This window comes from Maylandia zebra, linkage group LG7 (genome assembly GCF_041146795.1).
Source record: "Maylandia zebra isolate NMK-2024a linkage group LG7, Mzebra_GT3a, whole genome shotgun sequence".
Classification (NCBI taxonomy): Eukaryota; Metazoa; Chordata; class Actinopteri; order Cichliformes; family Cichlidae; genus Maylandia; species Maylandia zebra.
This window is the reverse complement of record NC_135173.1, coordinates 61,089,804-61,112,274: the sequence shown is the minus strand read 5'-3', so window position 1 is coordinate 61,112,274 and position 22,471 is coordinate 61,089,804. Positions and strand designations below refer to the sequence as shown.

The 22,471-nt window shown below is 39.1% G+C and overlaps 1 protein-coding gene across 1 annotated transcript; it reads left to right on the top strand.

Moving 5' to 3' along the window:
- LOC101475345 (stromelysin-3) lies at nucleotides 1–21,735 on the top strand. Its single transcript, XM_004575044.2, has 8 exons — nucleotides 1–207; nucleotides 9,856–10,121; nucleotides 11,755–11,898; nucleotides 16,084–16,217; nucleotides 16,304–16,518; nucleotides 16,639–16,843; nucleotides 17,486–17,746; nucleotides 17,852–21,735. Exons 1-8 carry the CDS (start codon nucleotides 103–105, stop codon nucleotides 17,977–17,979), a joined length of 1,458 nt encoding a protein of 485 aa, XP_004575101.1. The 5' UTR covers nucleotides 1–102; the 3' UTR covers nucleotides 17,980–21,735.
- The last annotated feature ends 736 nt before the right edge of the window (nucleotides 21,736–22,471 follow it).

The following is a 22,471-nucleotide window of genomic DNA, read 5'->3' as shown; positions in this document are numbered from 1 at the left end:
TACCTGAGTAGGACAAAGACACCGGGGCCGACATTCATTCACTCCATCCACGCAGTTCCTGCGTCCGCTCTGTTGCACGGTCGCCGTCACAGCGTTGAAAAGATGCTGCGAGGTGCCGTGTTTTACGGCAGCATCCTGCCTTTGTACCTTTTCCTCTGCGTCTGTTCTCTGCCGGTACACGACCACAGGACCGCCAAGCAGCTGCAGGTGAGTCAAAGCGTAAATGCACTTTTCAGAGATCCTTATGAATGGGAAAGTGTTCACATATGCAATGGTGAAGAAACATCCAGTAATACAGAAGTTGACATGAATAAATGAATTAAACATGTTAAAGTTACCTGATATTTCTAATGTGTGTGTGTGTTCAAAACTGTGCTGCATGTGTCGTCGCATCCACTCATTTTAGGGATGCTGCTGTAAGTTCCTTTGTTGTTCTGCATACCTTAATGTTTCTGCATGCGCTGCCCTTAAAGACATAAATGTTCTCACTGAAAGCTGTTGATGGTTGAACAGCTGAGATTTGTGAGATGTGAACTATCATGAGTTTCTGTCACAACTGACTCAGGAAACTATGATTTTCATAGTTATAGCATCTTCAGATTACCAGTGTGGTGTTTCTGTTTTGGAATAACACGGTCGGTCCTGTTTGTGAAGGATTAAAAAAAGAAAGAAAAAAAAGAAGAAGTTTTATTGTTGTTACTGTGTACTGTACCCTGGAGGGTGCCAGAGCTGCTTTCCGGTGAGTGAGAGTCAGATTATGCAGGCAGAGGCACGCACCTGGTAACTCCGGTGCAAACGCTACTTATTTGCTGACTCAGGGGAAAAACCGCAGATAACTACTTAAAGACAGAAACACGAGGTAAACAGGCAGTGTGCAGCAGAGTAACACCACCAAGACTTGTTTGTAAGCTTTAAGTGTCCACAGACAGGAACCCTGGCAAAAAGGACCCTGTGCAGCTGTCTGGCATTCCTATTTATTCCTTGAGTCCAGTGACTAATCATAATAGCTGAAGCAGACCTGCTGCTTGTGACAGATTCATGTTACTAACAAACAATCAGTCCCTGGCATTCTTTTGTGTGGGAGGCTTCCTTCTGGACTGTCAATGATGAATTAATCTGTTTATCTGCAGGTTAAGCAGCAGAACCATTAAGTCAAATACTAGCATTTTATACAAACCCTGTTACCCAGAAAAGGTGCTGTTGCTCATAACAGTCAAGGCAAAAGCTCAACTTTAAAAATAATGAAAAGTTTTTTTAAAGATGTTTTTTTTTAGTCACAGTTTATGAAAGTAGATTAATATACCAAAATCCACTTTAGTGATACTTATAATTGCAGTTTCTGTGTAGTTCCCTGACTATCCAACGTAACATCTTATGCTCTAATATTCTTTGTTATGATCATGTAAACACATTAGTTTACATGTGTTTGAGTCTGGTTAACGAAAAAAGGTCTTCATTCAAATGTATACAGTTACAGTTAAGTGCAAGTATTTTTGGAGACTGACACAATTGTTAAAAATCCACATTAAAATAGCAACCAACCATCAGCAATCATTGCTGTTAGTAAGTGTTTAGCTGCTTCAACACTGAAGAACATGTCTTCAGGTTTAGACAGAAAGACAAACTCTCCACATTATGTTCAAATCTTCTGTTTATGAGGAACATCTAATCAGAAGAAAACTGATTAAAGTGAAATAAAAGAATAAAAGTTTGAGACAGAATAGCTACACAAATGCCTTGTATACCGGTATATGATGTCTGAGAATAAAAATGAGGTAAAAGTTGAGCAGAATAGGTCATCTGAATCCTTCAAACATGTACTTTTTCACAATATGAAAACCTGGAGACGACAAAGACAGCTCTGTGGTTCATACTCCTCTAACAATGATGTAAAACGCAACACACAGGAAATCTCTGTGTTTTTAACTGCAGAAACTTAGCTTGTTCAGACGCGTCAGACCAGAGTGTGCATCTATAAAAACAAGCAATATTGTTGTCCATTTTATGCACTGCATAATCTTAAGTTGGCTGTACTATCACGTTGTTTTCACTCACATATTTTAAGAGGCAGTTTAAGTGGGATAATCATGCTGTTTGGCTTGTGGCCTTTGAAGCCATGTCTTGTTTGGGCCTCTTGACATGTTTTAGAGGTCTTTCACCAAAAAGTTCAGAAGATGTTAGAATGTTAGAAGCTGAAAGGACAAAAGAAAACAAGAAAACATAGTTTTAAATGTAAATTTAGCTTTAAACTTATGAATTAAATTAATTTTTTCCCTCCATTACTCTGTACTCTAGATTTATTTGAGATTTTCAAGTAACCTCGACCAGAACCGAAATGATTTGATTTGTTGACTGTTAAAAATGGACTTGTTAATTGTTTCCTTGGTGAGAGAGGTGCGCTATTTTGGTTAGTCAAAACAAGACATTTGAACACATCAATTTGGACTCTTGGAAAAAATAAGAAAAGCTTTTGCTGAGCTGGGTATACACTGGATGGAGCTTATAAAGTAGCTAAAACTAAGTCTAACTTCAAGAACTGAAAAAAGTTGCTCATTGTATTACAGTACCTCTCATTTTAGACACTTCTAGTATTTTTGCTACTCATGATAATATATCATCTGGATAATATATTATAATGGTATTTTGAATGCAAGACATAGAGAAGTAGTTTTATTTTGGTATTGAGCCAATCACAGACCCAAATACTTTCACTGCTGGAGACACTGTTTCTATAATCACACTTATGCACTTTTATCTGGAAACTGTTTTCAAATGAAATCACTCTGCCCTACATCCTCAATTATGGATGGGGACTTTTATCAAAGGAAATCGGCAGGGTCTGCGTGATACGCTCATAAATTTCCACCCTGAACAAAGGAGTTTGGGACCGATAAAATCTAATCAAAAAGCAAACTGTATGCCTGCTTGATTGTTTCCAAACGTCTGAGTTTTTCCCTGTCCACACATGGCCAAAAGAGTGATCTAAAACAGTGTGGGATGAGGACAAAAGGTTAAAATCTGCTGAAGTTTGTTAAGGTCTATTTTACAAGAGCATCCAATATACAGACAACAGAGATTTGCAAGTACATGGGGGGGGGGGGGGGGGGGGGGGGGGGGGGGGGGGGGAAATAAAAACAACAAATGACTGGTTTAATGACAGGCCCTGTGTAGTGAGCCAGGAAAGTCCAATAAAAAAAAAAACTATCCAAAAAAGCACGGATCACACAGGAGAAACAAGCACGATGGAGGCATGTGAGGGAAGTGCATCAAAAAATGAGGGAAAAGACATGCACTAAATAGACACCGGGGAGAGAGGGGTAATAAGGCAACAATCAGGTCAATCAGACAGAAATATGTAATAATCAAAATAGTTTTAAAATAATACAGGAAGTAACCTAAAAAGGATTTGAGAAAAAGGCAGACGCAGGCACACAGAAAGAACAGAAGAGGGGAAAACCTTCAAAAACACAAAGGACAGAGAAAACTAACCATTCATATTGGAAACCACAACACACAGAAACTGCAATGTTTTCAAAGGTTCCTATGGAAAAGCTGATGTTATCTGGAGTATGATGGGGCTTGTTGACTGAAGGTTTACTGATAGATGTTTACCTTGGAGAAGCAGCCTCTCATCTCTATTCATGCTAATACCCTTCATCCTGCAAACATTCCCCACACTTAGCACAGTCAGCTCTCTGTGTGCAAAACACTTACAGCCTGCTGATATTCAGGACTTTTTGTAGTTAAATATTTACCCTGGAGAAATTTCTCCCACTATGTGCATCATTTATCTAAAGTTTGGCTACTTTTTATCTGCCAAGGGATATCTGTGGGATATCTCACAGCATGTGTTTAAAAGGGAGTTGAATCAAGTCCTGCTTGTTTTTTGTGTCACTGTAAAAATGATAATTCTCGCTAATGTTTATATTACCACCCTTAACAACCTCCCATAAAACACCCCCGGTATTATAGTGCAGGTGACCTGATGTCATGACTGAAGAGGGAATTTCCAGACATCTGCTCACTGTGTGTGATGCAGCTTTTTGTAGCTTTGATGAACACATTTTCATCTGTGTGTGTGCACATTTTTTCTGTGTGCAGGTTCATACTTGCACATATACGTGTAGTTGCATGTTTGAACATCGTCCACAAAGAGTCCTCAGTGTAACCACCTATTAGATAAAACTATAATGCTCCTTTCTGCAGATGTTCCCAGCAGTACACATGGCTTGTATCTCAGGCACACTGATTTGGGAAGCAGGAATCACACTATCCTGTGCGGACATGTTGGCCCCATCGGCAGGATTCCCAAGCATACACAATGCTTTCTTTTAGTGGCATGTGACTCTGTGTTATGCCTTTTAAGCAAACCTGTACTCATTGCCAACATACTTACAGAACAAACTATAGTTTTGTCACTCAACTCATCCTAAATTGAACGCATGGCTCTGGCTTCAGCATTGTTCAAACTGTTAAGCCTGGGGTGCCAAACTCATTTTAAGAGTTTAAAGCATTTTAAGCAGGCCGGACCAGTGAAAATCCCCTTTTTGTCAGTATAAAGAAGTTACATATTTAACTTTTTTTCTACATGATGAAGAAAAAGCTGCTGTGACAAGGAAAGAAACTGTGACCATGACTCTTTGGACTTAAATGTAAGAAATAAATGTGTAAAATTTCAGAAAAAGTTTTGGTTGCTCATTGTTTAGATTGTCCCGTTTGTTTGTTTTTTGTAGTTGTAAAAAACTGAAATTTCTATAGTAGAAAATAGAAAATAGAAACTTTTCAGTTTTTCACAAAATTACAGAGGTTTTATTAGTAGACACATAGCTAAGCATTTTTCTAATTTGCTGAAATTTGTGAAAACTGAAATTTCTTGGGTATTGAATGGAACAAAATAGGCTTTCTCGTCAAAGGGCATCTTTTGGGAAAAAAACAAAACTGTGGCCAACAACACTACACAACGATAGACTGATGTGCGAATAAGGCATGAGGTAAAAATGACTGAATTCCAAATAGGGGTAGTGAATCCTTATCTTCAGTTACTGATCACGTTACATTTTAGTATATTAGTAATGGAAGACATGATTGCAGTCTTCAACTGTTGTTCCACTTCCCACAGTTTCAGTGGATTGAACTACTGTAAAAAATTGCCTGTCAGATTAAAGTTATGATGTATGAACCTATAGCAGGAAAGCCCTAGCAGCCATTAATCTGTTAGCAAAGACAAACACAAATGCTATTTGTTGTGCAAAGCAAATAGGGACATTCTGATTTATAAGACAAAGGGTCAGTTTAAGAATTAAGTTCAGTCAACCTCCGTCATGTTAGTAAGTGCTCTCCACCCAGTGTAAGGTGGAATTAAATGGTCTCTATTTTATTGAATGGCCTTTATAAGTTTAAAATCAAATAGCACAATTAAAGCTTCAAAGTTTTTGAATGTATAGTAAACGGATTAAGACCTGACATTTGATGTTGATGATTAACAGCTTTGCTTGCTGTGAGTGAGCCTCAAAAACCAAAAACACCAAGGTCTTTTGTAAAGTAAAGGTCTAAATCAGTGGCGGTGGTTCAGCACTGCTGAACAAAGCTGAACTGCTGTTCAATTCAAGATTCATACTTTTATACTTGGACTCTGCTAGAGTACCAAAAAGCAATATAGATCAATGTAGCTTCAGAATTGACAGGGAAAGTATGTGAGTCTATCTTTCCATCCATTTTCTAACTTAAGCAGAGAAGTCCATACCTCCCCATCCCCAGCCACGTCCTCCAGCTCTTCCGGGGTAGCACTGAGCCATTCCCAAGTCAGCTAAGACGTATTTCTCTCCAATGCATCCTATTACATCCTGGAACACCTCACCCAGGAGGCGTCCTTGTCAGATCCGCGAACCACTTCAACTGGCTCCTTGTTATGTGGAGAAACAGTAGCTCTCTGACTTAAGTCCTCACCCTGTCACTAAGAGAGAGGCCAGCCAAACTTCAGAGAAGGCTCATTTATGCAGCTTGCATCTGCAGTTTCATTCTTTCAGTCACTACCCACAGCTCACGACTATAGGTGAGCGCGGGGACAGATTGACTGGTATAGTAACAGCTTCTCTAAGTATCTGCAATTGATATAATCCACCTGCCAATCTCCCACTCTCTTCTCACCTTGCTTGTGAAATACATAAATTCCTCCACTTGAGGCAGGCACTCATCCCTGATCCGGAGTGAGCACTCCACCCTTTCACAGTTGAGGGACATGGCCTACACAGGGAGACGAGGAGCCGGATTTAAATGCAAGCATGTCAGAAGAAGTGAAAAAACAAGTGAAAACGTAAAACGAGCAGCATCTGGCTGCATTTCAGGGATATTGGGTGTCTGATCGTCTAAATGAGTTTTACAGTGCTTGAAGAAATTTATAATTCTTGACTTGTTTGATCTGTTGCTCACCGCAAACAAGCACAAGCTGAAATGTTGGACTTTTAACTGTATTTTCATAAGTTTTGCAGCTTTTCCTACTGACAAAAACCTCCCTTATGGCCATTCATGCCACACAACGTAATTAAGCAATAAACAATTAACCTGTTGAACCCCAATGCTCCCGGTACTGGAGGCGTACAGTACATCCCATTAAACATCTGGTTTAATGGGATGTACTGTAAGATGTGTTTTTAAATATAGACATGTGTGGTATCCACAGAAACATCAGAATCTCAGCTAAAAGCTCACAAAGTAATTTCAACAACCACTAAACAGCTGAAACGGCAAATGATTAAAAAGCAAGTAAGCGCAAGATGTAAACACAATGCGTGGATTCCCACCGTTCACCTGATATACATGGACATACCTTTGGTGCTGAAAGCAAACACCTCACAGAATTTCAAACTGCAGGTTTCATCACTCCGATCAAAATTTACTGAACCAGCAGCAAAAGTAGACCAAAAGTACACTTCACGTGAAAAACTGAATTGCCTCTTACTTTGACTTTCATCCTTTCATTAATAATAGCAATTTTCTGCCTTATTCGCAATTTTACACATTTATTTATTACATTTTATGTCAAGAGTCTTGCTGACAGATCTCTTTCCTTGTCACAGCAGCGTAAACTACACATGGCAGCATATTAGCACAGCTAACTGTCTTCTCAGTGAAAAACAGGCCACTCAGCAACTCTGAAACTGAACTGTACCAACAATCATAGGCTGGCCTGGGCCAACTTACATCCCTCACATCAGACAACAAAAACCAACACAAGTGAGCCAGCAGCTGACGTCAGCATGTAATGAAGGAGTGTGACAGACGCCCAGCGCAGCAACTTATGACACTTCAAACATCATATGGATAACTGAGCTGAAGCTCATACACTGATGCCCTTGGTGGCTGGAGCTCAGGAGGTTCATCTCGTAAGGCTGATGGTTTGATCTCTGGCTGCTCCAGTCTGCATTCCAAATATCCTTGAGAAAAATACTAACTACAAATTCCAAAAGGTTGATTCTGGACGTAACGTTTTCAGTTTGAGAAACGTTTCGTCACTCATCCAAATGACTTCTTCAGTCTGAACTGACTGCAGGTTTCCCCAACCTTATAAACAGTACATTTGCATGTTGACTGAAACCAGCCCACTGAATGAACAATGGCCTGTGAGGTCAGTTCCTTGATCATTAATATGCAAATTGTCATGACTATTGATCAACAACCACTGATCAAAGCCAAAGACCATTGATCACTGATCAATGGCTCAATGGCTATGAGTACCATTCACAGAGAGTTGGGGAATTGGCTGCAATCACAGCATTTTAAGGCTATGTCCACACTAGCCCGAATAGATTTGAAAAGGGCGTTTTCGTCTCAAAACGCTCCGTGTCCACACTAGCGTTTTCAGTCGTTTTCACAGAGTTGTGCATCCACATTGAAACGGCCGAAAACGTTTACGTTGCAGTACTGCGCATGCTTGAAGCGCAGGAAGATTCGGCCTGCCTCATTTCTGTCTGCCGTTTATTTACTTTCCGGCTCTTTGAAATGTCGCAGCAAAATGTTGAGGAAAAGCACCGAGTTTTTAAAATGGACTAACAATGAGGTGTTGTTGTTGCTGCAAGTAACACAAAAGTACAAAGTGAGAATTAAAGAATTTCAAGAAAAGCTATCTGAAACATGTACAAACTGATATTAATCTTTAATAGTGCTGTCAAAATTGAGAGCAAACAAAACAACTGCTGTATAATGTCCTCAGCTATCTTTGTTTAATTGGTCACATGACTAAAATGCATCATCGTTTTCAGAAGTCTCCGTTTTCGCTGTCCACACTGCGACGCGAAAGCACCGTCTTCAAATGTATTTGTTTTCAAGAGCGTTTTCAAAACGCTGTGTTTTTCTTCGGGGAAAACGCTGTCTCAGTGTAGACGGGAGGCCAAAACGGAGAGAAAATGATGCGTTTTCAAACGAAAATGCATTAGTGTGGACGTAGCCTAAGATGGTGAAAGATGGACCCTTAGGCCCCCTCCTCGATTCAGAGATGGTATTTCCCTTTTCACGTAAATGGCCTCCTTGACTCTGCGCTCAAACCAGCGTTCCTCCCTGTCCAGGATGTTACATCCTCATCATTGAAAGTGTCCACTGGCCTGTAGGTGTAAATAGACTGCGGAGTCCTGGCTTGACGAGTTAGCTCTTCTGTGTTGTGCCATCAGCTTCGCCAGAGGTTGTTTGGTTTACTGATGTAAAAATCATGGCAATCCTCCTGGCACTTAACAGCGTACACTATGTTACTCTGTTTGTGTCAGGGGACTCGATCCTAGGGGGTGGACCAATTTTTGGTGCAGCATGTTTTGAGGTTTAAAAGCCACAGAGACCCGGTGTTTAGACTGTTCAACTGTAACAACTGTTCCGATACTCCTGACACATAAGGGATCACTAAGGGTTTTCACTTAGGCAGCAGTTGTCCTTCTCTCCTGGATCGGCTGGAGCTTTCTTTAGATGCCTTACCAGTTTTGACAAATGCCCAGCTGGGATAACCACATTTACTCAGGGCCTTCTGGATGTGATGTTCTTCTGCTTCCCTGGCTGCTGTGTCTGGGGATGGTGTTCGCTTTGTGTTGTAGCGTCCTGAGGACACCCAGTTTGTGCTCCAGTGGATGAGAGTTAGACCATAAATACTGATTCGTATGCGTAGGTTTCCGGTACACATGAACTTTTAACTGTCCCTCATTACTGATGGAAATCTCACAGTCTAAGAAGGCTAACCTGCCACTTTTCATATCTCCCCTGGTGAATTTGATCTGTTGGTCCACCGAGTTAATGCGATCCGTGAATTGTGGTACATCATGAGATTTGATTTTTTCCATCTTAAAATGCTGTATTTGCAGCCATTCCTCAACTCTCTGTGAATGGTACTCATAGCCATTTATCAATAGTCTTTGATCAGTGATCAATGGTCTATGGCTTTGATCAGTGGTTGTTGATCAATCAACCTTTTGGGATTTACTTACCTGGATGTTTGAGCATGCATTGAGACACTAACTCCAAATTGCACTCTGATGCATCTACTGGAGTATGAATATGTGTGAATGTTAGACAGGAAGCACTTAAGCATAGAAAGACGTGCTTGTATAATGGGTGAATGCACCCATCACAAAATGAGGCATTTTGTATAAAGAAGGTACTTTGAATTCTCCAGGAGGGTGTGAACGTTATGAACGTTATGTCATCAGCATCAGTATTTTGTGATGATTTACTTTCAAAGAAGTGTGTATGAAGTCAAAAGCCAAGGATAATCTGGAATTTACCAGTAGAAAGGTGGCAGAAATGGTACATAGCCAACATTACATCTTTATGTATCTATTAAAACTAAAAAGTACTCTGACTCTGTTTTCTTTCTCCCAGAGATGGAGCAACAGTCATGCCGGTCTGAAGAAGAGGCCAAGTCATGAACAGGACACACTAAATGAAGAGTACGATTTCAAGTCCCCAAATGACACAGATTTGTGGAATCGTCCTCGCTGTGGAGTCCCAGATTATCCTACCTTAACGCAGCTCAGCACGACATACAACAATGTGAAAAAGAGGAGGGACACCCTGAGTAGACAGCAGCGCAGGAAGCGATTTGCGCTCTATGGCAGGCGATGGGAGAAGACAGACTTAACTTACAAGTAAGAAACACTAAAAAGTCTCTAAATACAGTGACTTGTTTGTTTGTTTTGCTGATGAGTTACATGGCTGCCTATATGACCATAATTTGCAGGAGTGGAACGCAAAGCTGATGGTTTTAGTTTAGTATGGGGATCTAATGAAACAAATATGTTTGTTTAGTTTCACATTAAGACTTTGTTTTTAGTTTTCATTTGTCAAAAGAACTGGCAGCTATCTTATAAATGGTGGAAGCACTGGAACGTTAAGCTTAGCAAATTTATTACATCACCAACCAGTATGAGGTTTATGCCATAACTGCCCTAAATGTACAGTATTGGCAATTACCATAATAACTTGTTATGTTTCTATAGAATAGAATAGAATAATCCTATAATTGTTCCACAAGGTGAAATTTGGGTGTAACAGCAGCAAGAAAGACACATATACAACAAACAGTACACAAGACAAAGAACAGAAACACACACAATTTTTACATATTTACATCAACGACAAAGCACCTATAATGGTTTATCCACGAATAATCACAAGCTCTTTAATCAGAATAATATTTTTATTGCTAAGAAATGTATTTTATTGATGAATTTTCAAATTTACTGTTTGAAAAATGGGCCACAAACCAGTTCACTCTTAATATCACTCCCAAGTGCTGGTGGCCAACAAGGTGCTGGTGGCCAACAAGGTGCTGGTGGCCAAAGACAAACATAGAGGAAAGGAAGAAGGCATGTTATGAGGCAGCACAAGAGAAAGAAAGGCAGGAATGGAGTGTGGAGGTGAGAGTAGGGACTCTTAATGTAGGGACTGGTAAAAGAAGACAACTGAAGAGAAGGTAGGTCTTTTTATATAAGATACAGTTTCTTAAGCTATTCAATTTTTTGTTTAAACCTGAATTTACCTATTTATGGCAGCTCTTTGTAGTCTTAAAGAAGTGTGGTGCTTGTACAGATTTACTAGTGCCTGTGTTTGAGCAGGGTACCACTTCATAATTGCAAAATAAAGAACAAGGGTACTAATAAAAGGAACTTGAACTTGACGTACAAGTCATCAAAGTTGGGGGTGGTGGACTAACTACCAAGTTATTCCCCAGAAAAACATGCATGCCTTTAATTGGTATTGCTAACAGAAACAAAGCTCTACTCTATTGCCCAAATACACAAAACTGACACAGAAGGACCAAAAGCAGAAGCTTAGCAACAGAATTCACCACAGCCGATCCTTCTCACTGCCTAACCAGAATCAAAAGAAGCTCCTCCCTAGTCTTCAGGTGCTAGTTAAGCACTGAAACTCATAAGCCTGGAAAAAGCAACCAAAATGGCCTTGAATGTATTCCCAAGACCACTGCTTTAACCACTTTGGACACCACAATTAAAAATAAATAAATAAATAAAAACCCAACAGACTCCTAAGGGAATCCACTTAGGCCTACCAGGGACAGAACACCAGCAATCATATGCAAATCAAAAATAGACAGAGACGAGCCAAAGGCAGCGATGCTGATTAATACTATTGATCCACATGGATTTGGACCAGTTTCTTTCCAAGAGTTTAAGAAGTCTAGCATACCACATGCACATATATATTAAATTTATGTTAAAGCTTGATAAAACATGATATTAATGTGTTTGTGCCAACCAGGATCATACGTTTTCCCTGGCAGATGAGTGAGGACAAAGTGCGGAGTGTTTTCCAGAAGGCGTTTGGTGTGTGGGGTGCTGTTACTCCTCTCAGGTTCAGTGAAGTAACCAGTGAGAATGCTGACATCATCATTGATTTCAACAGGTGAGAAATGTCCACCAGTGAGCAACACAACACTGGCATTTAAGAATAAAAATTCAGCTAAACTGAGACATTGATTTACCTAAGACAACAACCCGAGGACAGTTTGCTTTTTCACTCATTTATTCAACAAAAATATTGACAGGAATAAAAAATACAGAGCAATCCTCGAAACCATTCCAGATCCCCCCAGTTGCAAGATACTAAATGCTTTCTTGCATGCTTTACCTATTTCAAATCCACTTGCAAATTTTCAGTGAGTTTCAAATCTGAGCTTTGACTAGGGCATTTCATGAACCTCAACTTCAACTTTTCTAACTTTTCCCTGATGTAATGGCTTGTGTGATTAGGTACGATTATCCTGTTCAAGCTCAGCTTCAGATTTTTTTGATATATACTGTCAATAATGTGAAGATGGAAGACGAGATACAGCAGAAATAAAGCTGTGATAAAGGAACTCTGTGATTTGTTGTTTCTTGGCCAAATTCTAGATGAGCCATCTTAAGCATGTGTGTCGAATGAAGCAGCTCCAAGTATTCAGATTTAAATATTTGTATAGATGAAATCTTGACCATTAACAATGTGTACAGTAATCACACATGATGTGTTTGCACTTTTCTTCATGTTCTAGTCCTTTAAAACCCCCAAATCGTAATCAGCATTAAGCAGTTTCAGAATTGCGATAAACAACAAAACTAGTGCATCACTATTTAGATATCAAATCACTTAAACTCTGGCCTGCCCAGATGTAGCTGTGGTGTGGAGCGGTGAGCACACATGCTAGTCTAAGCAGACAGTAGACACAGGCACACCTCCAGAGCAACTGCAAGGTAAGAAGCTAGCTGGTACAATTCAACAAAAAGCAAGAAACTAAGTAACCTATGTTTTTACCAAAAGTTCATTTGCCTTAAGATTTTTTAAAATCATACTTCCTAAACAAATGCTGACATGTTCAGGCAGAGGCTTAGCAAGAGGGTTTTCTTTATTTTATCCCTCAAAAATTTCAAAAATGACAAAATTCAAAAACATAATTAGCAGGCCCATAAAAGAGGTCAACTAAATATAAATCTACAAAAAGTAATTTCCAGAAACTTAAGTTGTATCTCACTTTGTTTGTTTAACTCACAAACTGGCCTAATTATAAAGAGGGTAGCTTTTATAATGGTTTGGCCAAACCATTTACACACAATAGGGGGAAAACAAAAATACACACTAATATTAACTAAGCACAGAATAACCCAAGTAAACCTAAAACACCCCTGCTCCTGGTAAGCCCATGGTTGGTCCTGCTGAGCAGGCATTTTGTTCCCAGAGTCCTCAGCCACGCCTTTTGCCCAGACAGGAAACAGCCATCGCCCAAACCCAGGTAACTCAAAGAAAGAAACATAATTAATATAACAAAACATTTTTAGAAAAACCCCACAATGCCACTATGTGTGCGCCTCATAATATCAGTGTTAGGTTTAAATAAAATGATTAATGAATTATATTAATGAAGAAAACTGCAAAACAAACTAATAAAGTGAACAAATGGACTGATTTACCCATGTGTGGCTGATGCCATCACATTCACAAAGGGTTAAAATGGGAATGTCTATAATTTGGATTTTAATTGCAGGACATTTTATTAAAGCAATTTATCAAGAGCAAAGCATCAATTAATAACAATCACGAAATAATATTGAAATTGGCAGAATTATACTTTTCTAATTAACCAACTCTGAGCTAATGCTGACCTTGTTTTAATCCTTGTGAGGGAGGAGGTTAGGGGGAATGAGCGTGCCTTGAGCACTGATGCCCTTATCTCTTCCATGTAGGTATGACCCATTAGGAGACACATCAACGGGAAACAAGTTAAATCCAAATCCTTTTGAATTAATATTCTAACATGGTAAAAAGGAGCAGAGAAAAAGCCAAAATAAATACAAAAACAGTTTGCAGGTTCACAGTCCAGCAGTCGATCCCTCTGGGGTCTCTGCTGGAATCTTCAACATCTTAGGTCCGATCTTCTGAACTGCTCATCATGCAGAAGACAAAGGGAAGAACCCTGTATCACTTTTTCACCTCACCCCTCTCTCTGACTTTTCCAGATATATTATTTAAAGCAACTTTAAAAATCACTTCATTATTTTTCTTTTCTATGCAGTACTTAATTTGTCAATAATTCCAGCACATATGAATGTTCAGTCACACATGAATATGCTTCATTTCATGCCTTATTTAAGTTATGGTATTTCTCTTCAATTACATTTCTCTTACTTTATCTTATTCAGAATCATGTATTATTATGGGTTGGCAGCACATTTCTTATCTTTCACGTTTTTCCAGACACACATAAATCTTAGGCATTTTCCAAACACACACAGACACTAAGCTGCCAAGGTCAAACCTGGATCATGTCTGTGCAGACACAATCTGGACATTAGAATAGTTTTCATTAATCAAACTTATATATGGATTATATCTTTAGTTAGGAATAAAGATGATTTACTATTAGCAAATACGGATAAGGTCTGTTATAGCACTCTTTATCAGTTCAAACATAAAAGACCTTTTACTCTCTGGCACTAGCACCAATGGTGAACAATGGGCTGTGAGGTCAGTTTCTGGATCATAGTCCAGTGTTTGCCAGTGGTGCTGGTTTCAGTCATTATTTAAATGTACAGTTTAAAAGGTTGGGGAAACCTGCAGTCAGCTGAGACTAGATGTCACTTGGATGAGGGATGAAACATTTCTCCAACCAAAAACGCTACGCCCAGATGAACAGAATCAACTTTTTTTTAAAGACCCAGGCACAAATCTTAGGCATGACTCCTGCTGTCATAGTAAACCAGGAAACACTAAACCAGATGTCTCCCAGCCAAGACTGAGAGAGGATTATGGAACAAATGCAACATAGGACTTGTTTGGTGGGATTTTTAATAGCATGCCTCTGGCTACATATTGTATCAAATCAGAAGAGTCATTTGGCATCAGATTCATGATACTTACAATGTCATAACAGCTCTCTTCTTTTTCAGCGTCCTGCCACACTTCACTTTGTCAGCAATTCAAGTTCTAACTTGTGTACATGTTACTTTCATGAGTCATTTTTAGAACTACTGCTATATTGTGTTTAATATTATGTACTCAGTTAAAATCTATCACGCGACCATTTTTGTATAACATACTTTGTACACATTAAAATAGGCTAGCCACTAGTTTACTGGGTGCAGCGTAGAATTGCATCATGTGCCTAATATGTAGCTTATTGACATACTTTAATGTCAAAGCATGTCCTACATAGTTTTCTTACAGAAACGTTGGTCCACTGAAATTTCAACTAGTCAACAAGTCCACATAAAGAGTCGTTTGACCATTGTATCATTTCTTCTAGCTAAATAATGCAATCCAAGTATAATTCTACAAGAAGACATTCCCTTTAACAGCTACTCACTTTTTTGGCATATTTAATTATACCAGTCATGTCCTACTGTAAAAGTAAGATAAATATTTAATTTTGTTCTTACACATGTCTTCATGCCTCGCAGTCCTGAACATGATGACTCAATAACTGAAACCAGTCCATTTAGCATTTACTAAATATCACTAAAAGCAAACTAATTTAGGACACAAGCAGTTCTCATTATTACCATATGACAACAAAATGAACCTTTTCAGGGATTGGCAATGCATTAAATGTTGTGCTTCAAAATATTTTTGTGGATGAGCACTGCCGTTCAGCAGTTGGGTGAACCCTAACCATTAAAAATGAATGCCTAACCCTGACCCTAAACCTAACCATAACCTGATTGTAACCCTGACACTAAAACCACATTTTGAGCCTCAAAAAGGCCTTCAAACTGGTGAGGACCGGTGAGTGTGTCCTCACAAGTGACTGTTGGTTCTCACAAGTATAGTAGAATGCACACACACACACACACACACACACACACACACACACACACACACACACACACACACACACACACACACACACACAGGAAGATTGTTGATTTATGTATCTGCACAACACTGCCAATTAGATGTGTATAAGGGTCACTGAATGATGTGTATTATTTAGAACTAATACTTAGAATTAAGAGTTGCACTGTACTCAATTTGCAACATGCTTAGCATAGAGAAAGAGCATCAAAAGAATGATATGTGGTAGGTTTACCTCGTCCTCTAAAAGAAGTAATTGTGTAGGTACTGGCATGGGGACAACTTACCATTCGATGGTCCAGGAGGAATCCTTGCTCACGCCTATTTCCCCCAGACACAGAGAGAGGGAGAAGTCCACTTTGACTACGATGAGCACTGGACAGTGGGCAATAATGCTGGTAAGTACATTTGAAAAGCTTTGAGCTGATTGGAACCAAAAATAACTACTCTCAGTTTGACTGCCCTCCTCTGTTTGCTTTTTTAGGCACAGACCTCCTCCAAGTGGCAGCTCATGAGTTTGGCCACGTTTTGGGCCTGCAGCACTCCCTTGAGCCCGATGCTGTGATGTGCCCATTCTATAGTGACGCTTACCCTCTGCAGCTGAGTGAGGATGACAAAAGGGGCATTCAGTATCTGTACGGATCCCCTCGGCATGCGCCACCTGTGATGACAGAGACCAATGAGATTGAGACTGAACTGGTGAGGCCCTTGAAAATACATGTATTTACTTAGAAAAATATAAGCCATTCTGTATTTTGCTGCTTTGCATGATAGTTAATAGACAAAAATATTCAGACTAAGTTTGTTGCTGTGTTCCAGCCAAATGCTTGCAAAACAAACTTTGATGCTGTATCCATGATCAGGGGAGAGCTCTTCTTCTTTAAGTCTCAATATATTTGGCGAATACGTGATGGGCAGCTACAAGCTGGCTATCCAGCTTTATCATCACGCCACTGGAAAGGAATTCCAGAACACATTGATGCTGCGTTTGAAGACAAGTCTGGCAACATCTGGTTCTTCCAAGGTACAGACGCGAACTAGACAGTTTTTTTCTGGGGGACACATTAAACAAGTATTTTCCACAAAATATCCTTTGTTCCTCAAAACTAGTCAAGCAAAAGTGATTTTGATAACTTTAATGATATGTAGGGATTGCTAATTAGGAAGCTGAAAGTTAAAGTTGTTAGGCAGTCAGAATGTAAAGAAAACAGCTATCAATGACTTTGCCAATGTAGTTTACCTTAAAGGAAGATAGAGATGGACTGTAAAATTCTTAACTGCCACGTGGAAGTTAAAATAGTGAGTGAAAGGGAGTGAAGTCTTTATAAAATGTGTGTCTGGTGAGTTCAGTTAAGGGAGAAAGAAACTCGGGAGCCAATCAGTGATGAGAAAGTGAAGAGAGGAAATGAGGTAAATCTGGGGAAACGTGGGAACATGAGGAAAAAGGTTAAATAAAATAATAATCTTCACAGTGACACACGAGTTTATGGTAGAAATATGTAGCCTTGAATGTTGTTGTTACATGGTTGTTCTTTTTCACAAGGATGTGCTTTACATGTATTCAGCTGGGATGATTTCTAGAAACAACATCCTGGTGACTTATTAATTGTAATTAATGCAACAAATTAATTAATTATATTAATTAATTTTAATTATTACTTATCAGGTGACAGCTACTGGGTTTTTGATGCTGAAAGGAAGATAACAGGGCCAGATTCAGTGAGACGGCTGGGTCTTCCTGTAACAGACATTGAAGCAGCTTTGAAGTGGGAAGAGGACCATACTGAGAAAGTCTACTTCTTCAAGTCGAGTTACTACTGGTCCTTCAATATTCAGGATAATCGAATTAATGACTTACACCCTCGCTGCATTTACGAGTGGAGGGGAATGCCCAGCCACATCGATGGAGCCTTTTTGGACAGATATGGTGAGGAGTGTAATCTCTGCCTCTGACTTAGTGACTTATACGTCTAGAGAAAGTTTTAACATGTACGTCTGGAGTTCACTGTTGCATTCTTTTGCCCTTTGACAGGCTATGCCAATTTCCTGAGTGGAATGCACTACTGGAAGTTTGACCCTGTGGAACTGAAGGTACTGGAAGGCTACCCCCGGAGCATCGGCATGGATTTCTTTGGCTGCTCTGCCTCTCTGTCCAAATAAGTTACATCTGCATTACTTTTACAGATCAATTTTTCTGTTAAATTTCCCATACAAAACACTCAAGATGTTTTGGCTATATTCAATCTGATAGATTTCATGAATTTGACTCTAAAGGAAGTGTCTTTATTTGCCTTTTGCAGAGCCAGAAATGTTTCTGTCAGTGTCAGAATACAATCTGGAGAAAGCTAGTTAAAATTGTTAGTGTCAGTTCAATAAAAACTTCAGATCCAAGCTTATATCCCCCCAGCTCAGCTGACTGCAGGCTTCCCCAACCTTATAAACAGTACGTTTGCATAATGACTAAAACTGGCACAAGTGGCTAACAATGGGCTGTGAGGTCAGTTTCATGGTCATTATTATGCAAATTGGCATGATGTTTTGGGAAAATGCATCTCAGCTGTTCCGATACTCGTGACACATAAGGGTTCACTAAGGGTTTTTGCTTAGGCAGCAGTTGTCTGTCTTCTCTCCTGGATCGGCTGGAGCTTTCTTTAAGCACCTTCCCAGCTTTGACAAATGTCCAGCTGAGATAACCACATTTACTCAGGGCCTTCTTGATGTTATGTTCTTCTGTTTCCCAGGCCCGTCTTTGTAAATGGTATCATGGCTATTGATCAATGATGAAAGAAGTCACTTGGAAGATGAACAAAACTCCCACTGAAAATTCTACATCCAGATAAACAGAATTAACTTTCTGGAACTGCTTAAAATGATAACTCATAGTACTCATGCACTGAGTATTCAAAACCCACACACTCATAAACTGTTCTTTTGAGTGTTTGAATAGTTTTAATTAAGGGATTAAGGCAAACACTTTCTTACATTAGTCTGGCATTATTGATGAGTTGCGTCAGTGGTAGAAACAAACAAACAACAACAATAAAAAAAATGTGTAGTTTTGATTTGATTGAAATTTTCAAACTCACTTTCAAGGATTCGGAGTTATTTACACGCTTTAAAAATATTTAAGAGTATTCTCCTGTTGTGTTAGCTGTTCATTAACCATACACACCTACTGGAGCCACCGACTATATTGTTTGTTGGCTTACAACCACAGATTGCATCTAAAAATGATAGATGTAGCTTCCTGGTTTGAAGAGGGAAGTCAGTGTGGATGTGCCTGAATCCTAAATTCTACTCCAATGTTCAGCAGGGAGCAACTCCTCTGCTTGCAGAGCCTTATTTTTGCCATTTGATAGCAACAGTGGAGACAGATAGGAAAGCAAAGAGAGAGAGGGTGGAAGACATGCAGCAAAGAGTCCCAGGTCAGATTCACTGTATTCTGGTCATGTGGTATATATGTGTATATCTGACCATGTATGTTTAGGGGTGGCTACATCTCGGGAGGTAGAGCAGGTAATCTACTAATTGGAAAAGTGGTTATAAGAAGTGGTTATAGCTGTGCTAATAGAATAGCTCTACAGATGGCAGGTTCAAGTATCTCACCAAATGCTGCATGGATTGTACAGAGGACTGGCCGCTACAAGTTGTGATATGTTTTTTTTAAAAAGAAAATTTTCTCTGAGTAGAATAAAAAATGAATAAAAATGTAAAAGGTTTTCCTAAGTAGTAACTTCAACCACAGTTTAGTTCTGAGAAAAATTGCTTTAACTAAATTCCCCCTCAGCTGTCCCCAAATGTGTGTTGTCATTGTCTATATAAACATGTACAAATCCAGTTTTACAGAACTGTGGACACTGTGAAAAATGTAAATAAAAACAGAGAATTATGATTTGCAAATATCAAATACATTTGCAAATAAACCCAGAAATTATTCAAAGTAGAAGATACAAAACATGGTTAAACTGAGAAAATGTACCATTTTAAGAAATAGGTATTTTTAATGGGAGCAACACATCTCAGAAAACTTAGGGGCATAATTACATCTGTGTAGTGTCCCTTCCTCTTTTCACTACATTCTGTAATTGTGTGGGAGCTGAGGAGAGCGGAACGTGGTCCCGTTCTTGTCTCATGGAGGATTATAGCTGCTCAGCAGTCCTGGGTCTTCTTTGCCATATACTTCATGATGCTCCCAATGTTCTCAGTTGGTGAAAAGCCTGGACTGCAGGCATGTCAGTTCAACATCTGCACTCTTCTACCACGATGCTGCTGAAACAGGTACTGTATGTGGTTCAGCATTTTCTTACTGAAACATGCAAGGCCTTCCCTGAAAAACACGTAATCTTGGTGGAGCACACGTTACTCTAAAACCTTGATATGTCTTTCAGGATTGATAAAGCATTTCCAGCTGTGCAAGATGCCAATTTCATAGGCACTGATACATATCTAGACCATCAGATATGCAGGCTTTCAACTGAGTGCTGATAAAAAGCTTGATATTCCTCCTTCCTCTTTAGTTCAGAGGACATGTTTCCAAAAACGTATTTCAAAGTGTTCTGAATTTTTTCACTTTACCTCAGTCCATTTTATCTTAGCTTTGGTACATTAGGGTCACGTTCACATATGATTCCTTCTTCGCACAACAGATAATTAACTTACTGAAAATGATGAGATATTCAAAGTTTTTCACTGACAATATCTATTCTGAAATTGTTCCACAACTTGAAGACTTTTTTTTTGTAGATAGACGAACCTCTGACCATGTTTACTTGCAGCTCCAAGATGCTTCTTTTACACTCAGTCATGTTTCTAACCTGTTGCCAATTAACCCAGCTATTTTTTTTTTAAACCACTTACTTTTCCAGCGTTTTGTTGCCTGTCCCACCCTTTTGAGACATGTTTTTGGCATCAAACTCAAAATGAGCCAACCTTCTTACAGAGGTACATTTTCTGAGTTTAAAGGGCTGATATGTCCTATATTGTATTGCAAATAAAAATATGGGTTTGTAAGATGTATAAATCATTATTTTCTGTTTTATTTAGATTTAACACAATATACTTACCTTTTGGAATTGGCTTTGTACATACATGTGTGTGGCTGGCCCTGTGAAACTGGGTTAGTGGTTTTACTGCTTCACTCTCCTTTGACCTCATCCACGGGCCATTTAGCCCCTCGGAAAACGATCTGCAAGTCATTTCTTTAAAAGAAAAATCAGGACCAGCCAGGAAATGATGCATTACTATAATAATGTAATTGTTCACAAAAGCAATTTCTAGCCTTTTATTCAGCTTCAGCAGAGGTAAACTGTTGTTCTGGCGCTGGCCTGATGTGAGAAACGATTGGTTTGCTTTTGCATTGTGTGGCACTGACAGCCTGTGTTGCAAATCCAGTTTATCCATTTTATTTTTTTATAACTAAACTAAATAGTATCCAGAATAAATGAAGCTTTGTGGTTAATCTTAAATTTTTAAGGTGCTACTTAAGGTTCTGTAGACAAGACAGACACATGCCTCACATCTGCTCTTTTCAGTGTTAAGGTTGTCTGCTGATTCCTCAGAAAACCACTGAGTGAAATTTTTAAAAACATAAACAAAGGTAAACAAAACAAAAAGTCTCTGTGATATAAACTGTGGTTCACTTACAGTAATGCATATTTTTTATGGACATTACATATTTTAGTTTGTATTCAGTACTGTTTGATATTTTTTGTAATAAACAGTGCAGGACACTGAGGATTGCAATGATTTGTAAAATACACTGGTGTGCTTGCAAAAAACAGCGGTCCATCATAGCATGGACAGTTAGCTGTAATTTTAATCATTGCAAATGTGCCTTTTATATAAACTCTCTGTTTACCATTATATTCAGGGGTATTTCATGTGAATAAACCAGTTCTGTATTTACACAAAAACAAACTAATTTTCCTGTTTTTGAATTCAAGCTTTATAATAGAAAAAAAGTTTGTATGGAGGTGCTGAGTGAACTGAAAGAAACACGTCGATACTGTTCAGTGAACAGCATTGTGGTAAGTTGTCTTTAGCCTGCTGCTTTGATTCATATCAAGAAACCTGATCTCATTCCCAACATTTATGGACCATTTATGGACAATTCTTGCTACATTTAACACATCCCTTTAGCACTATTCTTAAACATACATGGTGCAACCACAGAATGGCTACATATATAACAACTAACAAAAGCATAAGGAGGCAGATGCTTTATAAGCTGACACAGTCATGAGTTAAACCCAGAACACAGAGATGGCTGTGCGGTCTTATGCCGTCTATTTGGCCTCTTAGCTGCGTGTTTGAGTCTTCCCTCTACACTATCTAGTGCTATATAATATTATACCTGCGAGGCATAATCAGTCATGTGCAGCATGTCTCCTCTGACTACATAGATGTGGACACCACGGCATCCCGCGCAGGGACATATCAAATTTTACACCATAAAAGCAAACTACTCTAATACAACATCTCACCTTCAAAAAGCAGCACAAAAGTGTACAAGGAATAGAATTTCTGAAAGTGGAAACATTTAAATATCCATGGTCAAATCTCCAAAGCAACAGAGAGTGCATAAGAGAGAGGAAGAGGAGCATGGCGACAGTGTGGAGTGGGTGGAGAGGGGTTTGACAGGAGGATAGCAGCA